Below are 25,018 nucleotides of genomic sequence, written 5' to 3'. Positions count from 1 at the left end.
CAATCTATTTAAGACCTAATTCAGTCATATATCAGAACCAAAAAAAAAAAAAAAAAAAAAAAAAGAGTATGAGCTGTTATGGTGTTCCTCTCCTGCTCAGGAAGTGGCAATGATTTTACAACGGTGGTAGTACTAATAAAAAATGAATAATAAAATAACAAAATAAAAAATAAAACTATCTACTGTGAATATTTTATCACTGATACTAGATCACTCTAAGGCTATTTGGCTTGCTTACTTCTTTTAAGACCAAGAATCTACCCAACTGTTCTTAAATAATATATTATTCTTTTGATTCTATTTTTAATGTAAAGGATCTACAGACTGCAATACAGAAATGATCAGAAAAACTCCTTAGATTAGCAGAGGCCGATCACCTTAATCACTTATAATCACTTCAAAGACAAAACAGACACTGTGGACCTTTCTGCATTGAGGTTGCAAAGCACTTCCATCACCTTTTGAGCTGTAATCTTTTGGCAGTGGTCAAAAGCTGCCACGGTGGCCAGCCACAGAAATCCAAAGGGGAAGGCAGAGGACACGTTCCCTTCTGCCCAGATCCCTGTAACATCAGGTTTGTTTGCACCATTTTAAGCAATCCTAAGAAAGAAATCATGCTCCAGAGAGAGTCACACCAAGCAAAATCCTCATGGTTAGCAAAACAAGGAGATGACAGCACATGAGCAAGGGAGATCAGGGAGCAGGATGTAACATTCCTGCTGCAGACACAGCTGTAATTCACCCATTTCCCTGCCTCTGCAGTGCAGCTGGGAACCAAACCACACCTCTAGAATGCATTCACATTTAAGAAAGAAGGAGAGCTCTCCCTAATGCTTGTAGCAACTGCCACAGTCCCTGCTGCATGAGATTCCATGTGCTACAAATCTGATGGAGGGGAAGGAAGAAAAAAAGAATGAAATGAAGCATGTAAGACAATAATTTTCCTCACATACTGAAGCAGGAAAAAAGATTTACAGGAACGATATAGTTCACTCAAGAAGTAAAATCCTCAACGTGCCTGTTCACTCAAGAAATATACTCCATCTCTCCACAGGACAGCTTTTCATTAATTAAATTCATAACCCTTGTCTTCAACTTAAGACTTTGTCATGCTGTGAGTCAAAGAGTACTTTAACTTAGATACAGCACCACATGAATTTGGGGTGGCCAACTCTCCATATCACAGCTGTCTCACATCTGATCTGCCCAAAGTAAAAGATAAAATGTATGGCTCAAATGGAAGACCAGAATATCTCAGAAATAAAGCTTTACTGTCACATCACTCAACTGTGAGGATACTTCAAAATTACTGTCCTTCCACTGCTGCAGCTACATTTATTGTGTGGCAACAGTTTTGTACAGGAGCAGCTTTCACAACCATTTCTTAAATGGGTACAGGAAGCAGCAGGTCTCATCACTCACCAGTGAGAACACACCAGGTCAGTATAAAAGGATACCTACCACAATACCTTCTGTAAGCTACAAGATGCATCAGGATCATGCTGTGCAAACTTATTTAAAAAATGAAGTAGAGAATCTATTGCTCATCTCATCTCTATTATTAAACCTATAAGTCTTATACATTCAGACATTAAAACAATATTCTGATTCAGATTTAAGAACTTAAATTAGAAGACTCTGTAATATACTCTAATGTCTCAGCTGTATTTAAGTATAATGGTTTTAAAGCCTGTTCATACTCGTTTAAAAATGCTTCTGACCACAATATGGTACATGGTACTGCAAACAAGGTACGTCCTACTGTACTAAAATATTTATATCTGGATCATGTAGATCCAGGAATGCAGATGTGGACTTAAAATTCCCTAGTCTCCTTTCCTACCTTTACCACAGATTTCACGCAAGTGTCTCATTTTTTTCCAAGGACTGAATGTTTTCAAGCTTCATTCCAGATGTACGATTGTATCAAAAAACCCTACTCCTGGATCACAGCACTGCTGCAGGAATAATGATAAAAAATATGCAAGAGGCTGCTGTTCAGTAATAAAACAAAAGTAATTGGAAATGTTGTCCAGGCAGTTGTTTTTATAGTTATGTTATATAGTGACTTGTGCTTGAAGAGTTGAACAAATTTCTCTAGTGATCTGTTTTCACAGAATCACAGAATGGTTTGGGCTAAAGGGATCTTAGAGATCATCTTGTTCTAAGCCCCCTGCCATGGGCAGGGACAGCTTAAACTGAACCAGGTTGCTCAGCGCCCCATCCAAACTGGCTTTGAACACTTCCAGGGATGGGGCACCCACAGCTTTTCTAGGCAACTCTTGCAGTACCTCATCATCCTCACATTGAAGAATTTCTTCCTCACACCTAAACTAAACCTACCCTCTTTCAGTTTAAACTTGATCTAAACCTGCCCTCTTTTCAGTTTAAAGCCATTCTCTCCTTTCTGGTCACTACATGCCCTTGTAAAAAGTCCCTCTCCAGACCTCTTGACGAGCCCACCCTTCAGGTACTGGAAGGTGCCAGGAGATCTCTCTAGATCCTTCTCTTCTCCAGGCTGAACAACCACAATCCTCTCAGACTTTGCTTGTAAGAGAGATGGTCCAGCCCTCTGAGCATCTCTGTGGCCTCTTCTGGGCCTGTTTCAACAGGTCCGTGGCCATTTTGAGGTTGTGGGTCCCAGGGCTGGATGCAGCATTGCAGGCAGGGTCCCACAAGGGTGAAGGGCAGAATCACCTCCTCGCCCTGCTGCCCACACTGCTTTTGATGCAGCCCAGGACACAATTGCCTTTCTCAGCTGTGAGCACATGTCACCAGCTCATGTTGAGTTTCTCCTCAGAAAAACACTCTTTGCTTTGATTTCTACCAGCTGTTCCAACAAAAATGAGGAATAATTTGACCCAAGACTAAATGTTTTCATGTTTGGTTTTTTTTTTGTCTTGTGTTGTCTTACAGATTTTCTATTTAGTAAGTCAGGTTTAGGTAGAAAAATCTCATCATTTCATCTGACAGCTCTTTTAGTGAAAATAACACGATATCTAAAAGGTTAAAGTGTCAACGGAAAGAACATCTCTGAAAATAGAAAATTACTACACGGTTTTGAGTGAAGTGCCTACTAAATTCATAGCATATAATTCACTTGCCATTTGCAGTCAGCATTATACTCAGTAAATAAGTGCCATATTTTTGGTAATTATCCTAAATTTCTGTCTATCTCCCTTTTGTCTAAAAAAAAAAATCATTGTGCTTTCTTTTTGAATAAATGATGTTATTGACTTTTCTTTCAGAATATGTCTTTAATCTTGAACTATATGGTAGCTACTGTAGTCATATACAGATTTGGGGACAAGCATACACTCTTACTGTAAAACTAACAGCAGTATTATTCAATTTCAGTTTAAGTGCAATACTGGTTTTTTTTACTTTGTACAGTTACTTGCCAGAATACATGCAAATATTTCTATACCTTACTAATTTAAAGGTTGAAAACTAGATATCCCATGAGCTACAAAACCACTTAACTTCCTGTGATAAATGCCAATCACTCGCTTTTTGAAATTTATGAAAATTTAATAAAGAATAAAAATTGGTTACAAAAATTTTAATACAATAATAAAAGTTTAAAAAGTTTTCAGAGACAGGACAATTAATGAGACAATAAAAGCAAAGGGGGTAGCCCGGGCCACCCAAGACCCCCCCCCCTTCCAGACAAAGGCTAGAGGGAGAAGGGCCCAGAACAAAGAGAAGTCTTCTTTTTTAAGCCTTCAGTTTATGACTATTCATATCTTACGTAAAACGAGTAATTTTCAGCTGTTTCTTGTCACAAAAGCTTTCTGTTAATTAAAAGAACGCATGAGAGCATACGTCCTTGAGAAAGTTAGGTTCTGTGGATAAGAGGCCATAAATTCTTCTTCACTAGAAGGTTTAGGGGCCTCTGTGAATGTTATCTCTGTGCTGAGGAATTTTTCTTCTTGAGCAAAATGATATAACACACATACACAGCTTCTATTGTACTATGACTTGTTAATTACAAAACTACATTCACTACATTATTCTAATGTTAATATAGTATAACTTTTCTATCTATCAGATTACATATAGTAAATATCTGCGTAGAGCCACACATACAATATGCCTTTTTCACACTTCCTCTTCCCTGACAGCTATTAAAATGCCAGAAGTCAGATATTTTTCATCTTAATCCAAGGCACTGCTAAGCACTTCTGAGTAGCACAGGTTTCTCACTGACCACCTTATGTTACTGGGATTTTCATTAGTAGCTTCCTCAGGTAAATACAGAGGCTAGCATTAAAAATCTAGCCTTTAGCCTCAATTCTCCAAGATGTTAAAAAAAACTTCAAACCACCAACCCAACCCACCAACAAAACCCACCTAACTCAAACAACCAACAAGGAGTCAAACAACTGAAAAACAAAGCAATGGAGAAGCCTACTCTCTCACTAGATGGAAATTCAGCAGTTGAAAAGAAACCTGTATTGCCAACTCAGATGAATAAAATTTTGCTAAAATGTTCTTTATTATTAGATGATTAGCAAATTTCAAGCTGGCTGCTGGCAAAATCCATGATGCTGACTGACTGGAGAAAACAGTTACAGAACAGTTAGAGAAGCTTGGAATAGGAATGCAGAAGAGAAGATAAAACCACTTGACTAGGGTAAGACTGTTTCAAAAAGCTGTTGGTCACCTTTGAACTGTTCCCAGAGAGGAACAAAACCCTTCACAAGAAGCAGCATTAGCACTTACAGCAGCTATCTCCCACGCATGAAAAATCACAACTATGTCTCCAGAGAAACATGGGCGAGCTAAACCTCAGCCCTCTGTTTAAATAAAAGGCTAGTTTGAAGATCCTCTTTTCTAAAAGAAGATTTCTCAACAGCTGTCTAAAGAACTCCACTTGCTCTGCTTTCAGAAGTAGGTTTTGACAGAATAGCTCATATAACACTTGAGAAACAGAAATAAGCAAGACTGTAAGCATCTCCTTGCATAAATAAACTTTATCTTGAAATGAAACAGAGGGACAGGGGCAGCACCCAACAACTATTTAACAATATGTCTTTTCTGAGTCACCTAAGTATTATTTGGTCCCAATTAAGAATGGCAATACTTTGCCATGTTGTGTGCTTAACAAAGATGAGGATCTGCGAAACGCTGGCTTATCTATATCAAGACACACTGCAACCAAAAGAATCTACTTTGTCACAATCTGGCTGAAATGTTCCTAATTGCTGGATTAGTTTTTCAGGGATCATACCAGAAGATGTTCAACACTAACCAAATGGCTGGTAGTTCAGGAGAGCTTACTTGAGCTTTAAGCCATTGGACACACCACAGTTAAGCGAGTTCTCCATTTTTGTTAGCTTAGATATTCACTCATTTAGAAAATGTGTGATTATGCGTTGAGAAATCACTGAACAGTAAGCAAATCAATGAGGAAAAGTCACAAAATATGACAAGCTAGAAAGGAAATTAGAAGTGCTAAAAAAGCGCCTGGAATGTGTTTTATAAAGAAAGCATGGTAAAGCTGATAGAAGAAGTTTTGAAAAGTGCTCAAAATCAGGAAGCCAGCTAGAGAAGTGGCAGAATGCCATGGAGAAAAGGGGTGGAAGGAGCACTCATGGGTAAGTCCATAGCAGTAGAAATCAGCAGTAGAAATCAGTGTGTCAGCCCTCACTGCTGAAGGTGAGGGCAGAGAGCTCACAGGAGCCACATGAGTTAGAGGAATCTGGAATGTGTCAGTTATGTGCTTGCACACCATGAGCAGCTGGCATTCACCCCTCATCCCTGAAGGAACACAAATGTGAAATTATGTTAAATGGCAGGCCAAGGTGCATCAACAAACATTTTTAAAAATAACATGGCCGAGTGCAAGTTCCATCTGAAAAGAATAAGATGTAAAAGCGATCTTCAGAGGGATTGTAGCCCAGCAAGTCAAATGTCCATTCCCAGTAAGATGGCAGACTATGTAACAAATAGTAAGACCATTGAGCATTAAGAGATTGGTGGGAAAAGATCAGCATGGCCTCTGTTCACTGGCTGGAGAGCTCTCAGAGTATCAAAGAGCACATAGACAAAGAGAATGAAATAGAAATCTTGCAAAATACTTTCACAAGTTTTCACATAAAAGTCCAGCCAGAAAACTTAAGTCATTAATAGATTAGAAGAATCCTTGTTTCACAAACTGAAATCTGGTGAAACAAGAGGTTGAAGCTTGGAGATAACTTCTCAGAGAAAAAAAGAGTCAACAGCAAGTCCTGCAGAGGCAGGTTTTGAGTCCATTTTTATTCAGAACAATTACTGATGAACTAGAGAAGGATTCTGATGATACTAGGGTCTTCAAATTGTTGTCTAACAGTTGTTAGACTGCCTGGTAGTCTCATTCATGGCGCCTTCTGCCACTGCCCTCCTTTTCCCTGGTTCTCCTCTCCACCACAGGCTCTACACACATGAAGGAAGACCAATGGGAAAGAGAATAGTGCAACATAAATTCAAGGCATTATACACTCATCTCTCCCAGTTTTGCTTTTCTAACTGTCAAGTACACACTGGACTTGGAAACAGAAGCATACATCCAATTAAACATTCACCTGCCAAGTGTTAATGAGTACCAGTACCTGAACATGTATAAGCAAGCACTGTAAGATATAAAACAATAAGAAGTATTAGACAAAAGAGCAGCACGAAAGAGAAGTGGAGCAACCCAAAGACTGGCAAAGAAACTTGAATTTGATGCAGAACACACAACAGAAATTTCCAACAGTGAAACAACAGGGAAAAATTACACTGCCAAATGAAATTTGCTAGTTTTCAGTATCACAAACAACACAGAAAGAGGGGCTGGAGATGAGGGCTTGAATCAGGACTTAAAAAACTCCAAGTTTTAAGTCCATCATAGGCCAAAAATAAAGAACACTACTCTTTTAACATCTACAGCAGCCTCAGTGGTAGCCATTGCATTTATGATTGGAAAGCTGAATGGCCAGACAAAACAAAACAAGACTGCCTGACACAGTTTGTCAGTTTTGCATGTGAGTTATGTAAAACATCATGCACATAAATCCACGTTGAGATTAAAAATCTATATATTATCTCTAGTAAGCTGAAGACATTATTTAGGAATGTGGCAGGATACCAATATGCAACCGTTTAATGAGCATTTCAATAAGAGATTTAGAGATTACCTCGTGTAGAGACTCAACCTTTAGCTGAACTAGAGTGCCAAGTAAAAGTCATTAAGACCTCATCTAATATGGGTAATACATCTGTTACCAGATGCATCAGATCTGCCTCCCTCCCTTTTTCCTGTATGCAGCCTTCTTATATAATATCTATCTTCATTTCAAATTAAGTCTTTAATTTCAACATCCTGTGTTTGGAATATTACATAAAGCTGTAGCATATGGACCGTGGATGGGAGTTCTACTTCTCTGGATTCATATTTATAATTTATGCCAGCCTTAAACAAACAAGCAACAAAATCATCTTGGGAGCCAGGTTAAGCTGGCAGAATGAAATCCTGAAGACCAAGAGAAACTTTTAAACATTCTGTCCCAAGATAAAAGCACTCTTCTTTTGACCTAATTCCGCCTCTTAGAGATGTTGATACAGGCTTTCCAAAGCAGCAAGCAAAAGAAAAGGGAAGCAGATTAAGAGCACAGAGCACAAGTTCTCTGCATAAATGTACCCTGTCATATAGTGGCCAAATATATATATATCAGTCTGTTTAACTCTGTGGGACCTGAACTCCCAGCTTCTTCACCAATTGCAGGCCACAACAGGAGAAGCATCAATAAGGACAATCTCTGAGCTTATCCGTTCAAAATACTGTCAGTGGCAATGCACAAAAGGACACTAATCAAAGGGAAGAAAACAAAAACCTAAGAATTTTCTGCTAACAGCAACATTCCTCATCTGCTATTAAGTACAAAATTCCTGATCCCCTCTGCATCTTAGTACCAAATTCCTGATCCCCTCTGCATCTTAGTTGCTGTAGCTGCTGATTGATGCTCCAAAAAAAGCTTGCCCCTTCAGCTGATCTTCAAAACAACAGCTACTGCTAATACTCAGGAAGAGTATTAGCATGAGGACAGGAACATAACATATTAATTAACCTCAGGATAATTAAGCCTTTTCACTCCCTTCTAGAGTAAACACCATTTATTCTGCTCAATTACCAGATCACCAGGATTGGACAAATGAGGAGAGAAGCTGCTAACAACAAGAATTAGCCAGCAAATTTCTTGGCCAGTTGTACAGCTTTTCTTCCTGTTCATCAAGAGTGGGAATTAGTGAGAGGTGAATCAGAGTGGCAGTGGGGCAACGGCCTTGATGCTGAGCAAGCAAGGTTCAGCAACAGCCAACACAGGCACGTTACCAACCCTTCTAGCCACAAATGCAAAACCACAGCACCACAGGGGCTGAAATGAAAAGTCAATCCCATCCTGTTACAGACCTAAACCAAAAAAAAAATAAAGGTCTTCAAAGGGTAATTAGTCTTGTTATACCAGTACATTCCATACACAGTCCATTTCTGGAAATTTTGTTCTATTCTTCTGACCTTTATCTGCAGGTTTTTTAGGTTGGAGAGCTCCTTTAACATATTCCTCAGGACAAGAAAGTAATATAGCTCAGATGCCCTCAACTGTGACTGTTATTGTTATGTTATCATAACAACTAAAATTTGAAATTGTTTTGGTCACAAAATTAAAGCAATACTTTACAGTCAAATCCCTTTGTTTGTCCTTAAAGCAAAAGAATAACTTCACCAGAAACTGAAATTATCAAGATGATTTCCTTTTGGGCATCAACAGTACAAAATTGATAGTGAGAATTTCTGACAATTTATGATTCTGGTTTGATGCACAGATATTAGCTGTCAGTATTTCACATCATAATAAATAAAAAAAGACAAGTCTTCATGCAACAGACCCAATCATTCCTTCAAAATATCTTTCCTGACTAACTAGCAAATCTTGAAGCTCTGTACTAGGCAATGGAAGAGTAGTTCACCCATTCCCCATTCTCCTTGCAACATTATGCTGTCATTTCCTTTCTACCAACATTTCTCCTGTTCTGCCAGACATCCTTGTGAACTCTTTTCAAACAATGTCATTTTTAAATGAGAAACACAGGATATGTAGATTTTTCCATGCTTCTATATAGTTTCCTTTAAATTCAGATAGTTTTCCAACAGTATACTTGATTTATTGGACTAGAAAAATCACAGCTACTGTGACTCAGATGTTAGTAGGCAGAAATAAATGCTCTATGATCTTGACAATTCACCTTTGAGCATGTAGCTGAAGTGCCAGATTGACATCATTACTGACCATGTAAAGAGTGAGAATGGGGGAAAACAAGGATTGGCTGTACAACTTCACCCACAAAAATGCACTCAGATACCTTCTAAGAATAAGATGCAGCTTAGAGGCAGGTAAAGGACCTAGGGATGCACTTCTGCTTTCACAAACAGCCACAAGATAAAGGTGATGCAAGCCACCAGTGCCAAGAGTCGGAATCTAGCCATCAATCTACCACAGAATGACATCTCCAGTTGAGTGTAACATGTTCATAAAAGCTGGAAAACAGTTTTCTTTTCCTCCTAAAACTCTTAAGAAATACAAAAAAAACCCACTCCAAACTCATGGCTAGATCTATTCCAATGGACAGAAACTAGAATGGCGTTGATGAAACCAACTTGCAGGTGGAGCCATTCTTTACTACCAGCATCTAAGATGGGAATTTAAACAAATGTCTGTTTCACAGTATAAACTGGGTATTTAAGTCTAGCATTTAGGGTTTTTGGTTCGGGTTTTTGAGAAAGAACAAGTTTATTTTGGTCAAAAGTACCTGTTTCTATTTCTTCTTTCCTACTTCAGTGACATTCCTTCTCTTAATCTCGGAATCTCCTTCTCTTCTCTTGGAATTAGTAACAATGAATTACAAATTAGTATTTGCCTATGTTGTTTTCTTACTGGCATCCAGGACAGTTTTGGTGGGGTTTTTTTCCTAGTTTCTTGGTGTCTCTTCACTCAATCTTCTTATACAATTTTTTTCAAAAGCTATTGTTTTAGAGTAGCTTAAACATAGACCCTACTCTTTCTAGCAAACAACTTAGAATCCAGTATTTATCACAGTCACATACAGCATTTTACCAAGACAGAATTAAAGATTGGCCAAAGATCAAATCACAGTTGAGAAATAAACTGCATGGTGCCATTGACAAGACTTTGCTTATTAAATGGCAATGGGAGTACAAATAGTTCAATCTAACAGCTCTGTCCTCATTCTTATAACTTACGTTTTCCAAAGACTTCTCAGCTCTTCCTGTAAAATAAGACTGTTTAAAAAGCTAAAGTAAGAAAAAAACCCACAAAACCTTTTTTTCATCAAAGTTGTCTTGCAGCAGGAAGATTTACTGGCTCAAAGAAAGCTTTTTAACAAACATGAATTAATTCTTCAGAACCAACCTATTTTGCAAACCCCACAGTTGTAGGCTACATTTTCCTTTAGCATCTAAGCAGAAGACAGTAAAATGAACATCTCAGCAGGAACATGAAAGGTTTCTTAATTGCAGAATTGGATGAATACCAAAACAGGCTTTCTGCTGTAAATCAGGAGTCACTGTCATGCCATGGTGGTGACTACTTCATTTTCAGATAACTTGTGACGAGAAGTGTTCTTTAAGCTACAGCCGAGAGACAAGCTGAAACCAAAACAGTCCAGAGAGCTTCTGCACAGGAGGAAAGAACTGGTATAAATTCAGAAAGGCTCTCTTGGAGCAAAGAAGAGGTTTTATGCAGGTACCTCAGTAGGAATGGCAACTGATGCCTTATTAAACTTTCCTAAGTTACCTCTTCCATTCAGGATGGACTTCACCATGAAACTGCTTTAACCACTGGCAATGGAGAATAATGGGCAAAGTAGTGCCACTCCAAAACCAGAAACTTGTCAAAAGAAATAAAAAAAAAAATCCTTAATGAATGAGGATGAATTTTCAAAACACCATATGTAAACTAAAATACAATTCAACACACCCTAAGGAAGGCTATGGAAACTTTCTGAAAAGCACTGTTCTTGTTGAAATGGACTCTTCACTTTTCCTGGGAAGTACTAGATTGCCTTGTACACAGTATTGCATAGGCTATACTCATTACTGCTCAGTGCTCATAAGCTACTTTGAAGACTGATAGTGCTGTTACTTAAAAATGACACCTGATAATGTGCTTCAAAAACTCTTCCACAAATTGTGAAGTACTTGTTTGTTTACAGCACTGTAGAAGAATAATTATGCGTAACCCAACAAGCTGCTCACAGTGTAAGTCAGATCAGCTCCTTAACAAGCTTAACTCATGTACTGGCTTTTCAGAAGAGTTTTTGTGCTGAACATTAATGAATGTGGCTTTAAAAAGAAAAGAGTACTAACCCTGTAAAGAGGGTGGCATTTGTCCTTGAAACATGGTGCCAAACGAGCATAGATCTGCAGGCTATAGTAATAACTTGCCAGCTGGAGAGATAACGCAGAATGTAATTGCTTCTCAAAGCATTTGTTGGCATCTACCACCTAGAAGAAAGAGAGCATCAATCTACATGAAAGAATTAGCAAGCATACAACATTAGGCGTACAAACTTTCCAAAAAGCTACTTGCTGTCATTTAGAAATAGCTCTGACTATGTTTCTCTGGCACAGAAGTAAATCAGTAACCTCCACACATAAAGATAATTCTATATTACAGTGGATTTTTCCCCCTTACACAAACACCTAACCAAAAATGTTTTTCCAACTACACTGATGCTGCTTCTATACCACAAGGTTATTATCCACATTTCTGAGTTACATTAGAAATGTCAGTCTGGTGGCCCAACTTCTGTTCTAAGAAAGAAAATATGTCTTTTCACCCAAGTCATGCTCAACGGACTGTCCAATGGCATTTGTTCTGTTTCTCTAACATGCACCAGCCCATTTGTAAGAATGTGTATTAAAATGAATTCAAATACTTAAGATTTTAAAATCTGAAGGAAATGAAATTTTCTAATGGAATTCTGAAATGCTAAGAGTAGCCTTTCCTGGCAAAAAACATGCAAAGCCCCTATCCACGTACCTGTGGAAGTGCAAGCAGATAGGCAAGAGACAAGGCAGCATCCTTTGGTAAAGCATCACTTGCCAGCTGTAGCAGAACTGAAACATAGAGGGAACAGACACAAAGAATGGATTACTGACCCACTTGGCCTTGAGAGCTAGCAAATGAAATGTTTCAGGGCAACTATACTTTATTAGACATTAGCTTGAAGCACTCCAGACATACTTAATTAAACACTTACCAGTGCAATCAAGAAAGAGATAATATGTAATTAAACTGCAGCACGGTTTTACCTTAACTTCCAGGCAAAGTTCTTGATATATTAACCAAAGCAGAATGAGACTGTGCAGCAACAGATGCTAAACAAAGCCACCTGTACTGATTTCCAAGAAGTAAATATTTTGCTTGTAAAATCAAGGAAATAATGTAATGTTGTAAGGGCTTGAAGATACCGAGAAGAGGAATGGTAAAAAAATGTCTTCTCTTCAAGCCTGAGCTCAAATTCTCTTACTACTAAACACAACAAACCATTTTAAAAACTTCTGCCTTAATGAAAAATAAAAACAAAAAATTGCAATTGTCATAAGAAACACCAAAACCATGTTTTGCCACATACTGAAAACAAGTATCAGTACTATGGCAATTGAAATAAATTCATCAAAGGATAAGTATCCTGATTATAAACACATATACTTCTGGTAAAACTGACACAAAAATCACCTACTTTTCCTACATTATGATGTTAATAACATTATTACAAAGAAAGAAGCTATCTTCCAGCAACATAGCTCTTTTGTTTATTTCAAGGAAGTCTCAAACACCTGTATTCCCACATTACAAAAACTCCTCTGCAGGGCATGCTGGTAAAAACCCAATTACTTTACACATACTCCCCCAGTGAATTCTTTGTTCCAAAGAATGACTTATAAAAGGCTCGAATGACCAATTACAATTTTCAGATTATCATTAATTTGCCATCGGCCTGACGTGAATTTACATGCTGGCCCTCAGCCAGATACACACACTAAACTTCTGTGTGACAAGTCATCACAGAGGCTGGTACATAAACCTGTCCAACAGCACCTCTCCTTTCTGCTTCAAATGGCTTTTACTATGCTTCAGACAGCTTCTTGCTGCTGACAGATTGTTTCTGCTACACTCCAAATAGCCTGTACGCTGTCCAAGCAAAGATAGTAAGAACTCCAGAAATATCTAATATTAAAATCTTGATGAAAATTGCTGGTTCCTCCTCTGAGCACAAGCAGTTACTTTATGTATTCTTACAGCCACCTCCTGTTAAACAGAAAAAAGAAAGGGAGGAGGGAAGGAAGAGTTTCAACTCCGTTCTCTTTTTCCTTTCTCCAGAGAATTAACGTTAGTAAAACCTCTTGAATACACAGTAAATTAGGGGCTGTCTTCCAGCTTAATATCCCCAACACAACAACCGACACAGTTGCAAAAACTGATCTTCAACTATTATATTAGCAATAATTCCAAAGAACACAGCACCAGTGCAGGGCTAGAAAACAACATGATTTTCCTCACACTCTTGCATAAAGCGTGACACAAAGGCATCCCGTCTGCCAGAATGTACACAAGAAGGAAGAACTGCCTCTACTGTCACACCTTCTGAGAAAAAAAAAATTCTTCTGTACTGAGTCAATAAATTTTCTGCATGCTAATGTGTTTATGATAGGTTTCATGTATCCATAGTCAGATGTCCACTTTACATACACACAAATACATATATACACAAATTATTTCATACAGCTTTCCATCTCCCAGTGAAGCCCTACAAGAATCCTCTGCAGTCTAACAGGGCTGAGTTCAAATCACAGGCTGCAGGTATTAGCAGGATGCCATTCTGTTCTGTTATCTATTTTCACAAAATTTACAGGAACTTCATGTCATTTCAGACCACTGCCAAATCTGGAATTTGCCAAAGCAGTTAGACATTACAGGGTTGGCAAACCAGGGAGGGCAGGCAGTGAGAAGCAAAATGCCAATGCCGCTGTCCCCCTGCTGCCCCACAAACACAGCTTTCTCAGGAAAACACAGAACTGTTTAGATTTACAAATATTTTCAATTACTGTGCAGGTCTTTATGGCACAAGCCTGTTTGATAGACTAACTATTGAAAAAATGGTTTGTGAAAACTAGAATTTCTCAATACCTATAAAGCTTCAACTCACTTTCCATGGATTTTCTTCTGAAAAAAATGCAGAAACTGCTTTGAGTCTTCAAATGTTCATTTAGCCCATGATAAAATCTAAATAAACTTAGAAGTATATACTGCAGTTAAAGAGCCATATCTATAAGTAACTACTAAATCACTAAATGTAACTACTAAATGGGAACATTAAGGTATTATTTGCTCTAAAATTCCTGAGGATTAACAGGTATGATTGACTGTCTTGGGTTTACTCTGACTTTAGAGACTATTCTGGTTACAAGGATATACAGCCATCATTTAAAATTTTATCTTCAACCTCCTGATCAATCCCTAAGGCTTATGGAGAAAGAAAACTCCAATTAAACACAGATGCACAACACGGCCTCAGTGACACCAAGTCTGGCTGCACTCTCAGCCCACAGCTGAGGAAGGACTGCTCTACGGGACCCAGGGAGACAAAGGTTACCATTTCACTTGGAATTACTCAGTTTACCACCTACATCCAGATAGCAAGGACAAGAAAGGGCAAGGTCCAAGGCTTGTAACAATACCAAATCCACAAAAGCAGCAAAATATACTGAGTTTTATTACAGAGGTTTTCAAGGCCAGACTGGATAGGGCTCTGAATAACCTGGTCTAGTGGAAGGCATCCCTGCCCATGGCAGGGGGTTGAAACAAGATGATTTTTAAGGTTTGTTCCAACCCAAACCACTCTATAATTCGAAATGATGCACACTGTCTGCGGGCAAAGTGTTTAGCCAGTCTCTCACACTGCACGTCACTGTCACAGTAAACAGTTTGATGCCTTCTCCAATCTTTCCCAAGACAAAGTGCCAAGTACAACGAAGATTTCTTTGCTAAACTGCATCTCCCTCCAGGTTCTTCAGTTCTTTTGATGGAGTTGAAACCTGCTGCTGTAGCTGTCCTAGAAGACAGCTAGAAGCAAACAGCTGGGATTCAAACATGTCAGCAAAATCAACTGAAATCTGCTACGCTTGCAGTTACTAGACCAGTGCAGTAGCTGACACCTCATATTAGCATTCAAGTTTTGTATGGCAAAATCCTGCCAAAAAATGTACAGGAAGACTGAAAATGATAAAAATGCTGAATAATAAGTGGGATTCATATCTGTGTGATTTCTTCAACTTCAGCAGTGTGCTATCCATAGGTACACATTTTCAAGCTGCACATTCCTGAATGTGTTGACTCACGATCATAAGGACTTCCATGAGAATTGACAAAGCAAAGCTTTAAGAAGGGGGAAGACTGGGATCCAATAGTATTAATTCAAGGCTAAACACACCACAAATAGCAAATTATTAATCCAATTATTTACAGAATGCTATGTTACACTTATGTTTAGGAACAGTTTACTGACTATGAAAAGGTGTAATATACAGCAGGACTGATGAGTCTAGAATAAACACAGCTCATTTTTCCAGAGAAAAACACAGAACTCTGTTTCAGAGCACAGCTGGAGGGACTCTTCAAGTGAAACCGACTATAGAATAAAACTGGTGGAAGAGAAGTATTAAATGGCAAAAACATTACACTGCACACTTAAGAGGAAGGAGACAGATGCTCAAAAACTGAAGCTAGAATCTAAAAATCTCTTTTCTTCTTCAAGCAGAAGTCCCCAACACTGACATTTCCATCTCAAAAGCTGCCACTGAATTGTAAACAAGCAGTTCCAATTACTCAAGTTCAAGCTGGAACTATTACCACAGACCTGCCAATTAAATAATTTTCCCTAAGAAAGCAATAAATACTTTTTAATCCTTGCACCCTCCCCTCCTTTAAGACACAGGAATCAAAGCTGAAGGCCTATGGGCATCAGCATGCAACAAATGAGATTTTAAGTACAGATTTTAAAGGATTTTTTGCATTAAGAGAGCACGTAAAGAACAAAACATGCACACACTCAATTTATACACGCTGTTGCTAACCTTTTCTGCTTCACAGTGTTGTTATATTAGAACTACACAGGTTATCTGTACAAATACCACACATTTCAAACTACTGAATCATATACTTATAAGACAAATATGCTGGTTTTCATGAAACAGTTCGAGTAAATGAAGAAAGCCTGTCTTGAAACTTCTCATATAGCAAGTGATTTTATATACTCATTTCTCATGACAGAATTTACCACAAGTAATACATGTATCTTCCTTCAAAAGATGTAATACATATATCTTCTTTCAAAAGACACTAAAAGTATGTAAATATTTTAACAGTTAATTTCTCAAAGCAGCAGGAGACATCAAAAGTAAAGATAAACAACCACAGGTGGTTTTTTGTTGTTGCTTTTCCTTAAAATGTGTCACTGTTCCAGTTAGGAAATTATTAAATATAAACTATAATGTGTAGACATTTCAGAAGAAGGCAGAAAATGCTGATGATTCCAGAAGCTGTAGTTAAGCAGTAATTGGCAAATAAAACACTACAATGAACATGTAATACTGAAATCTGGATACACAGTAGCACAGAATCTGATCAATTAAATATGCAGGCATACAGAGAAATAACTCACACTGGCTTGCAAATTCCTATTACCTGTACACAGTAAAATTCAGGAAACCTTCAACAATTCCTCCTTTGTTGCCAACCCCCAAATAACACTTTCTGCTTATTTAAAGATGACTTTCATTTTTGTAGTCTTTGCTGAGCAACTCCTCTTAAAATCACCAATTTCATGTCAAAACTGCAGCTACTTCTAACAAGACTTCTTACCAACAAGAGCTGTTGAACCTGATCACAATTCATGCAAAACATTCAGACAATACTTCAGATTGTTCTGTACAATTCTCCACACTTAAACCCACCCACAGATACTTCTGTATTTACTATGTACGGAGTGAATATATACAAAATGTCCATACCTTCTGTAGTTGGAAGTAGGTCTTTTCCTTCACTCTTTGTTTCTGTGAGTTTCCCTGTTCTCAGCAACACTTCAGCAAAGCTTTCCAAAGAATTGTTCTGGTATGTTCCATAGCTGACTTCAGACTGGAAGTAAAAAGACAAATGACATATGCACTGCACACCTGCACTTTTATTTGGATCACTTGCATCCCATGCAATTGCCTACCTCAGTTCCTCCATTTGCTTTCCTTTGTTTAATTCTGGATTTTTTCCTACTATGGCACAGAATTTCAAGTCCCACATATAATCAAAACCTCTGTATTTTCACTTGATTATAAGATTGCAAAAAAGAGTTCTCTCTGCAGAGTTCTGTAACTGTAACTTACTTCTGCAATATATGGATCATCAATTAGAGATTCATAAAACGGATGACAGCCTTGTTTTTCCACAGTTGCATTTTCTCCAGGCCCACTTTTTAATACATCTCCAAATTCTTGGCCCTGGGAAAAATAAGTATAGTTGAGCTCAGTTGTAAAAAAGCTCATAAAAATTCTGTAAACATTGTGCAGAAGGGAAACAACTGTAAATGAAAAGATCATTGAATTCAGTGGGGAGCAAGGAAGGAGTCATCTTACATAAACCAGTTCTGAATGAAGTCCAGTATTCTTAAAAAAGGAAAGAGAATCATGTTCAAAAGTAGTATCAGAAAAAACAGTATCACAAACATAGAAAATTCACTGAAATACAGGAAGTAGAAAAGAGAGAAAAGGAACAGCTTTGAATACAAGATGACAGTATTTAAAGAGTGGGCTTTACTGTGCTTAGTTCCCCAATGGTTTGAAGTTCAGCCAAATTTCAATTAGGTCTTCTTATACTATGCTAAAAAACCAGGAGAAAACAGACTAGAAAACAGCTTTAGACCCCTTCCTTCATTGGGATTTCCTTGCAAACAGCCCCGTGAGGTCTGCAGTTCATTTATCGATTTGAGGTCTTCAGTTAATCACGTCCTACAAAGGATCTGAGTTTTTATACTAACATGTCACGAATGTGCAAACATCTGGAGCACATCAGCAATCCCTTACATGCAATGGCCGCAGGTAAGTTAATGATCTCCTCCACCACTGCCCATCACTGACAGCGTGCAGCATGGCCTTGGTAGTCAGAGTTGTGTTGGACAACACCTTCAGGGTTTTGGATGTCGTCCAGTACAACAAATCGGCGGACTGGCCAGAGGAGACGGTTTCACCCTGTGACACATCCAACACACAACACAAGGGTTAGACTCCTGCTACAATTAGGTTAATGACCTAAAGCCAAACAAATGCATTAGAGTTCAGGCACACTATATTAATAACACATTTGAATGATCATTAATTCAGGCAGCAGCTGCCAAAATTAAACAAAAGACACACTAAAAGTGATTTAGGAGTTTCACTGTGGAGTAAGCGGTGTGATCAGCAGAACATTTGGTTGCTTACTCAGTTATCATCTCTTGTTTCCACTGGTTTTAATTCCAAAGTTTATAATGATAATGAATGAATGTTGAATCTTTCCACTAAATGAATGTTGAATCTTTCCACTAAAATAATCACCTCTCTACAAATGTGAGGATCGAGTATACTAAAGTTAATCTTCAATAATTCAAGAAAGTTGATACTACAGACAATCTTGTATTTTTACATAGGTAGCACCAATTAAGTAGAATTCCCAATAGGGGAAATGGTAGAGATGTAAATGTACATCTCTAGACCAAGTGATCAAGTATCATCAAGCTTTAAAATTCTGCAGCTGGCACACAAAATACTGAAACAGCCAGCCGAAAAGACTACAAGAACCCCAACCTTTTCTCAGTCAAAAACTGCTTCAGCTATACGTGCACATATACCTTCTCTTGAAGGTATGAGCTCACACAAAATTCCATTCTTAAAAGTAGATACATGTTCCACATGGGGCTGTCTATAAAAGCTCTTCCTCATGTAAAGTATTTAAATAATACCCAGAACATCCAGGTTGTCTGTGTTGATCTGTGCTATTCCAGTTCTCAAAGGTTTGTGTTAACTGCATGCTTTACAATGCGTGCACGTTAGTCATAAACATATAATTAGCGTACTGAGGTAAACACACTGTTTTTGCAAAAAACAAGTATTTTCCTCCATATAGCAAACTTCAACAGCCATATGTTTATCCCTAATGACTCTACTATTAATTTCTACATACACTGAAGTATATTGAAATAGAAAATTCTACCTGTGTAACTGCACGGGAAGTATTAGTCAACAACTTACTAATTCATGACAAAATTTCAAACATGAGAGCCAAAGGATGCCATGTTATGCTGAAGAGAAATACATCCCACTGTAGCCTCAGAGGAAAAACATATCAGCTTCAATAAGGTAGACTTTAATGTAGAAAACCTTATTTTTAGTAGTTTTTACTATAATGGACAGTAAATTACTGACTCAAGCTGGCCATTGAAGTAGCAGGTTTATCCTAAGTCCTTCAGCATTTGTTTTAATCTTTCCTGAAATCATATTGTGCATTTCACAGATGCACCACTAATGAACCAATTGGCTGAACTGGGAATTTTGGCTCTTGCTTCACCAAATGTAGAAAGTGCAGGCCAAGTATAACCTGTCAGAATTTTTGCTGCTCTGAAAAATTAAAACTAAATGAAAATCCTAGGTCTGGTGGCTTGGGTGGGGAATTTCTTGTTCATGTGTTTTTTAAATAAACCACTTTAAGTACTTACTAGGATAACTTTTTGTAATTTATTTTAAATGTTACACAGAGAATATTAATTCCTACCTGCCACCATTTTCAAGTAGATGCTGCAAGACATCTAATTGACTTTTCATGGACGAAAAACAAACCAAAACTAAACCAAACCAAACCAGAACAAGAAAAAACAAATCCCACCCCAGTTGTCAACTGCTTCTGAGCAAAACACTTTTCTTTAAATCAATCTCCTTCAGCAGTGTGAAAACTAATGAGCTAACCTGTAGGCAGGTGTGAATGCTTATGGCACTACTGCTATCAGATAAACTCTACTGATTTTTGTTTAAAAAGAATTTCAACTCTTACAAGTAATTACAGTTTTTTCAGCACAAATAGAAATTCTGTTTTCTGAGAAGCCATTTTACTCTGTACTTGGAGCAACAACACTTCCAGGTTACAACTTTTTGCTTTCCCAAGTCAATCTCTCACAAAAGAAGTTATTTCTTAAATAAGGTTGGAGATCTCAAGAAAGCAACTTTAATTGTATCATTTAATTGTATCTTTAGGGAGAAGCTATATTTTGGGAGTTCTAAGAGGTGTGGGGAAATTATTTTCTTCTATTAATTCTTCCTGACATCCTTTATGTCAGGAAGTACTAAAGTAAGCACTTCTGATTAAATTCAAAAAAATAACAGCAACAACAACTTAGTAAATAGCAGCCAAATCAGCAGATTGAAAATCTGTTGAATCTAAATGGTATAAAAAAATACAACCAACAAATTCTGAATTATCAAGTTACTCTAAAATAACAGCTAAAATATTTATATATAAATAAAAAAAATATACAGCATATGTTTATATACATACACCTTTGTTCCTACATACACTTATATAATTCCAAACAGTCTAATGGGAGGACAAATAACAAGGCCAACTGTTTTTGAGACACGCCGCACAAGAGAGAGTCATAAATTAGAAAAATAGCACAGGTTTTAAGATTGGTTTTGGTCTTTAATGACAATTAGTCTAAGTGTAAGGCTTAAAACATTCAAAAGCCACACACTGCATACACTTCATGTGTTAAGAATGTCAAAAACATGTCAAGACTGTGAAGGAAATGAAATGAGGTAGAACAGAGTCTTTTTAAAAACAGATTAGGTCTTCCTTTTCCCTTTTTGGTACTTCCACTGCCAAACAGGAATTTAAAATAGTCTATTTTACATAAGTGTTCATGTAGAATGTACGTGGGGGGGGGGGGTTGTACCTTGGAGGGTTTCATATTGGGGATTTTTAATTCTTTTTTCAATGTCTGTTACAGCTGTGAACCAGTCAAAGTGAAAACTCCAGTGCTGCAATGATAAACCAGAGCCTAAATGAGAGACTATGGGAAAGATTCAGCTCAAGATGACAACACTAATATTCAGGAGTCACTGAAGGTCCAGGCTCTTATTAGGGTGATAACATCACTGGAAACAAGTAACCCAGCTTTAAGCAGACACAATGCATTTGATTCAGCTGCTGAAACAAGGCTTTGAAGACTGCCTGAGATACACAGCAGTAATGAAGACAGCTGCTTAACACCTGCAAGATCTGACAGAGGAATAGGCATTTTAGGGCAGCAGCTGAAGGACAAGAGGATAACTGATTATGATTCTCCAATAATTTCTAACCAGCCGTGATAAAAATGTGTGACCTACCAAATGAACGTAAAGAAATATTCTAAGAGATCCTGTCTTTTCCCAGATACAGTGCTTGGGAAAACTGGAAAAGCAAATATACTGATGCTCTGTTAATCAGAGATTTTCTTTTCTTTAAGAAGCCTGAAGGAAAATCATTCTTATAATTTGAACACATTCTCCTTTAGAAAATACATCTGCTTTTCTATCAAGAGCTCGTTTTCAGAAAAACTTTAAACCTAATTTCTCTTGGGTTGATGTGCCACTTTACAGTAATTATGCTTTCATATTCAGATATGTAAAAAATAATGATTTATAACAGATGTAAACATATTTTAAGTATTATGCAGATTTAACAAAGTCAGAGCTCACTTACAAGGCAACTGATTAATACTGTTTTGTGCTTATACACAACACAGCATCTCATGACTAAGCATTTCATTTGAATTTAATAATTTTACCATTAATATTCTGAAAGGTTTTTCATTAATCAAGAGCTTAATCTTCTCACCAAGATATTTTGGTTGAGAAACACAAGATTAGTTGTGTAGGCATTTGTAACACACACAAGTAAAAAGGATGACCATTGGTGAAACTTTTGGTAATATTTTGGTTAAAAACAATCTGGTACATTGGAATCATCATGGCTACCAAAAGGTAACTTCTCAAATTGATTCCATGAGTTCAAACACCAGGGACAAGCTGACACACAGCCTGTGCAAATGCTTTAGCTTCTACAGGATAATGACATGCATCTTCATCATAGCATTCATGAATTTCTTTAAGAGTAGGACCACCAAAAAGTTATGCTGAAGTCAACATGACAGCAACATTAAATGAACCATTTCTACCAGTCTATGTGTATATATATATATATATATAGCCAGCTCCTATCAAGATTTCTACAAGTTTTAGGGGAAAATGTTTGGAGGAAAAATTGAAAAAAAAATGAAATTATATTAGAATTTTCTAGGGAAGAGTTCACCAAGAAAAAGGTGATGAAAAAGTATGACCAGCTGGTGATGATGTGTGACACAAAGGAATAAATGGTAGTGGGGACTAATAATTCAATGCTAGAGAAAAGTAAGAGGGATAGAAAAAGGTCACTAAAGGGTTAAAAAGCCAAACTGATATACTTATAGATAGGTATTTTGAATGCAATAGAAAAAGGGATGCCCAAACACATGTATGCCAGACCTTAATCAAGTCAAGGCAAGAAAACTTACACTTAGAGCACCACTTTGAAAAGGTATCTGTGAGAAAGAACAATATTTGTCCATTCCCTGAAATAAGGATTCTGTAAGTTAATCAGGATATACATATAAATGAAAGGAGCACAAGAAAAGAGAGAAAAATCTTCCAGTTTTTTTTTTTTCTTTTTCTTCTTTCTTTAAAGAAACTAATATTCAGTGCAAGACAATGAAGGTGAAGCACATGGAATCAGATGAAGTGTAACTACAGGGACTGCAGTCATGGGATTCAGTGAAGTCAGAGAAGCTGAGTTATTGAATATATTGCTTTTCTAACACTGCAGATGTCTATAACAAAGGAAGTTATACAGTGAGTAAATTTTTGGCTATGTTTCCCACAGTGTCATTCCAAGAAATGAAAAAAGCTATAAATCCCTATTAAGTCAACTGGGAGAGAACAAAATGAAAGAATTAGCAAATATACAGAACTTCATTTCCTAGTGTAACAGTCTGAAACATGACATGCCAAGGAGCCATATGAAACAAAAAGAAAATACACCTCAATGCAGCAAGATACAAACTTGCCAGGTCAATTGTCTACTGCTTCCAATTCTGAAGAGACAATCAACCACAGCTAACGGGGTGAGGGGGTGGGGTGGAATGAAAGCTTTATTGGAGAAATTTTTGGAAGTCAATTCTCCAGCATAATGAAAATTGCTTCCAATATGCAAACTGAAATGATAGGGAAGTTAATTAGTGAGTTTACTCAACTCTGATAAACCTTTGAATAAATTTCTGAATCATTTATATGCATGTCTAATTGTTCTGCCACAATATAGTACTACAGCACATGAAAGGTGATGCATGACAAATTTTTATAGACATTAAAATACTGTAAACATGTGCATCCACACCCATATCAATTTTATTAACATCTACTTAATAACCACCCTCTCAGAGAGATGCAACCACCGATTTCCAGAAAATAAAAAGCATTTGTGCCAGTGAAACAGACCTGTTCTTCATACTGATGATTCTGCCAGACACAAAATGTTTGGTGCTCTGCCTCTGAATACTGTTTACAGTACTGTTTTACCTTCCTGCCATTTATTTTATATATATGCAAATACATACACGTACATCTACATATACACATGTGTACATACATATATGTTGCCATGAGGTTTTTTCCCAGCTGCCTGAGCGTTCATATTAAAGGAGAAGTCTGTACCTTCTCAAGCTCTTTTAATGTGAACACCAGCTATGTTCCACAAACATAGCCATTGTTTTTACATTCCATGCTGGGACAAACAAGACTGTGTGACAGTCCCCTTGACCAATGTGGTGGGGAGGTGGGAATTCCATCCTCCAATCCACAGGCCTCATAGGAAATGTATAAAAGTGGGTTTTTGTAAATAAACTTTGTCTTCTGCCCTGCATGCTCTGTTGCACCTAGATCTGTCTTCCCAGTCTCATTTCTGGTTAGGCCTCGCGGTGATACATATACATGCACATATACATTTATACACATGTACATACATAAAAACCATACACAAAATATGGACATATTCTCCAAGGAGGCTGGAACACACATAGTTTCTCAAAAAGCCATACTATGCAACATGAAACTTTCTTTCCTTCCCTCTTTCACAACTCCCTTTTAATCTCTTCTTTCCTGTATTTCTTTAAAGTTTGACCCCCTCTCCACAGCCCTAGATTTATCACTCACCTATTTAATTAAACAAAAAAACTGGGAAAAGAATAAACTAAAAATAGAATTTTCCACTTCAAAGAGTGTGAAAAACATTCCTGTTTTCATAAATAGGTAAATAATTACATCTTCTTGAAAGAGAGAAAAATACTTGCAATTGTGCATATACAGACATAAAATAGTAGACATAAAAGCAGAAAGAATAATAGACGACTTGTTTCCTGTTGTCCTGCCTGTGGAACACTCAATGTTCCTTCTGATCTTACAAATAAAACTAATTTCATGTGCAATACATGAACATCATAAAATAAAAAGTCATAAACTTCATGATGCACAGACTAAGGGGAAAAATAAGTTTAATTCAAAACATTTTTTGGTTAAATATGTATTTCAGGTTCAAAATATTTTGTTTTGCAACTGGGACAGATTTTAAAAAATATATAAATCTTTATCTTAATGTAAGTTTTGTTGCACTTTTCCTGTCTCTGGGTTTGTAATTTTTTTCAATGGTGCCAAGACCATGTAGGAAGAACCAACTAAAAATCAGAACAGAGTATAAATACATAAGCAAAACCTTGAACCTAATCTAACAACAGAAAGTAGTATATGTTAATGTTGCTCATTTTATCTAGT

The 25,018-nt window shown here is 37.2% G+C and overlaps 1 protein-coding gene across 1 annotated transcript in view; it reads right to left on the bottom strand.

Annotated features, from left to right (window-relative positions):
* Positions 1 to 25,018, bottom strand: part of NBAS (NBAS subunit of NRZ tethering complex) — a 162,541-nt gene that overhangs the window by 68,401 nt on the left and 69,122 nt on the right. Inside the window, exons 36-40 of the mRNA XM_063424697.1 lie at positions 18,176 to 18,340; positions 17,480 to 17,593; positions 17,114 to 17,237; positions 12,081 to 12,157; positions 11,405 to 11,542 (exon numbers count right to left, since the gene is read on the bottom strand). Of these exons, the coding sequence (XP_063280767.1) occupies positions 11,405 to 11,542; positions 12,081 to 12,157; positions 17,114 to 17,237; positions 17,480 to 17,593; positions 18,176 to 18,340 (618 nt within the window). The remainder of the gene's footprint in view (positions 1 to 11,404; positions 11,543 to 12,080; positions 12,158 to 17,113; positions 17,238 to 17,479; positions 17,594 to 18,175; positions 18,341 to 25,018) is intronic.

The sequence above is a fragment of the Prinia subflava genome, chromosome 2 (genome assembly GCF_021018805.1).
Source record: "Prinia subflava isolate CZ2003 ecotype Zambia chromosome 2, Cam_Psub_1.2, whole genome shotgun sequence".
NCBI lineage: Eukaryota > Metazoa > Chordata > Aves > Passeriformes > Cisticolidae > Prinia > Prinia subflava.
The sequence above is the reverse complement of the archived record's forward strand: the minus strand, read 5'-3'. Positions and strand labels throughout refer to the sequence as shown.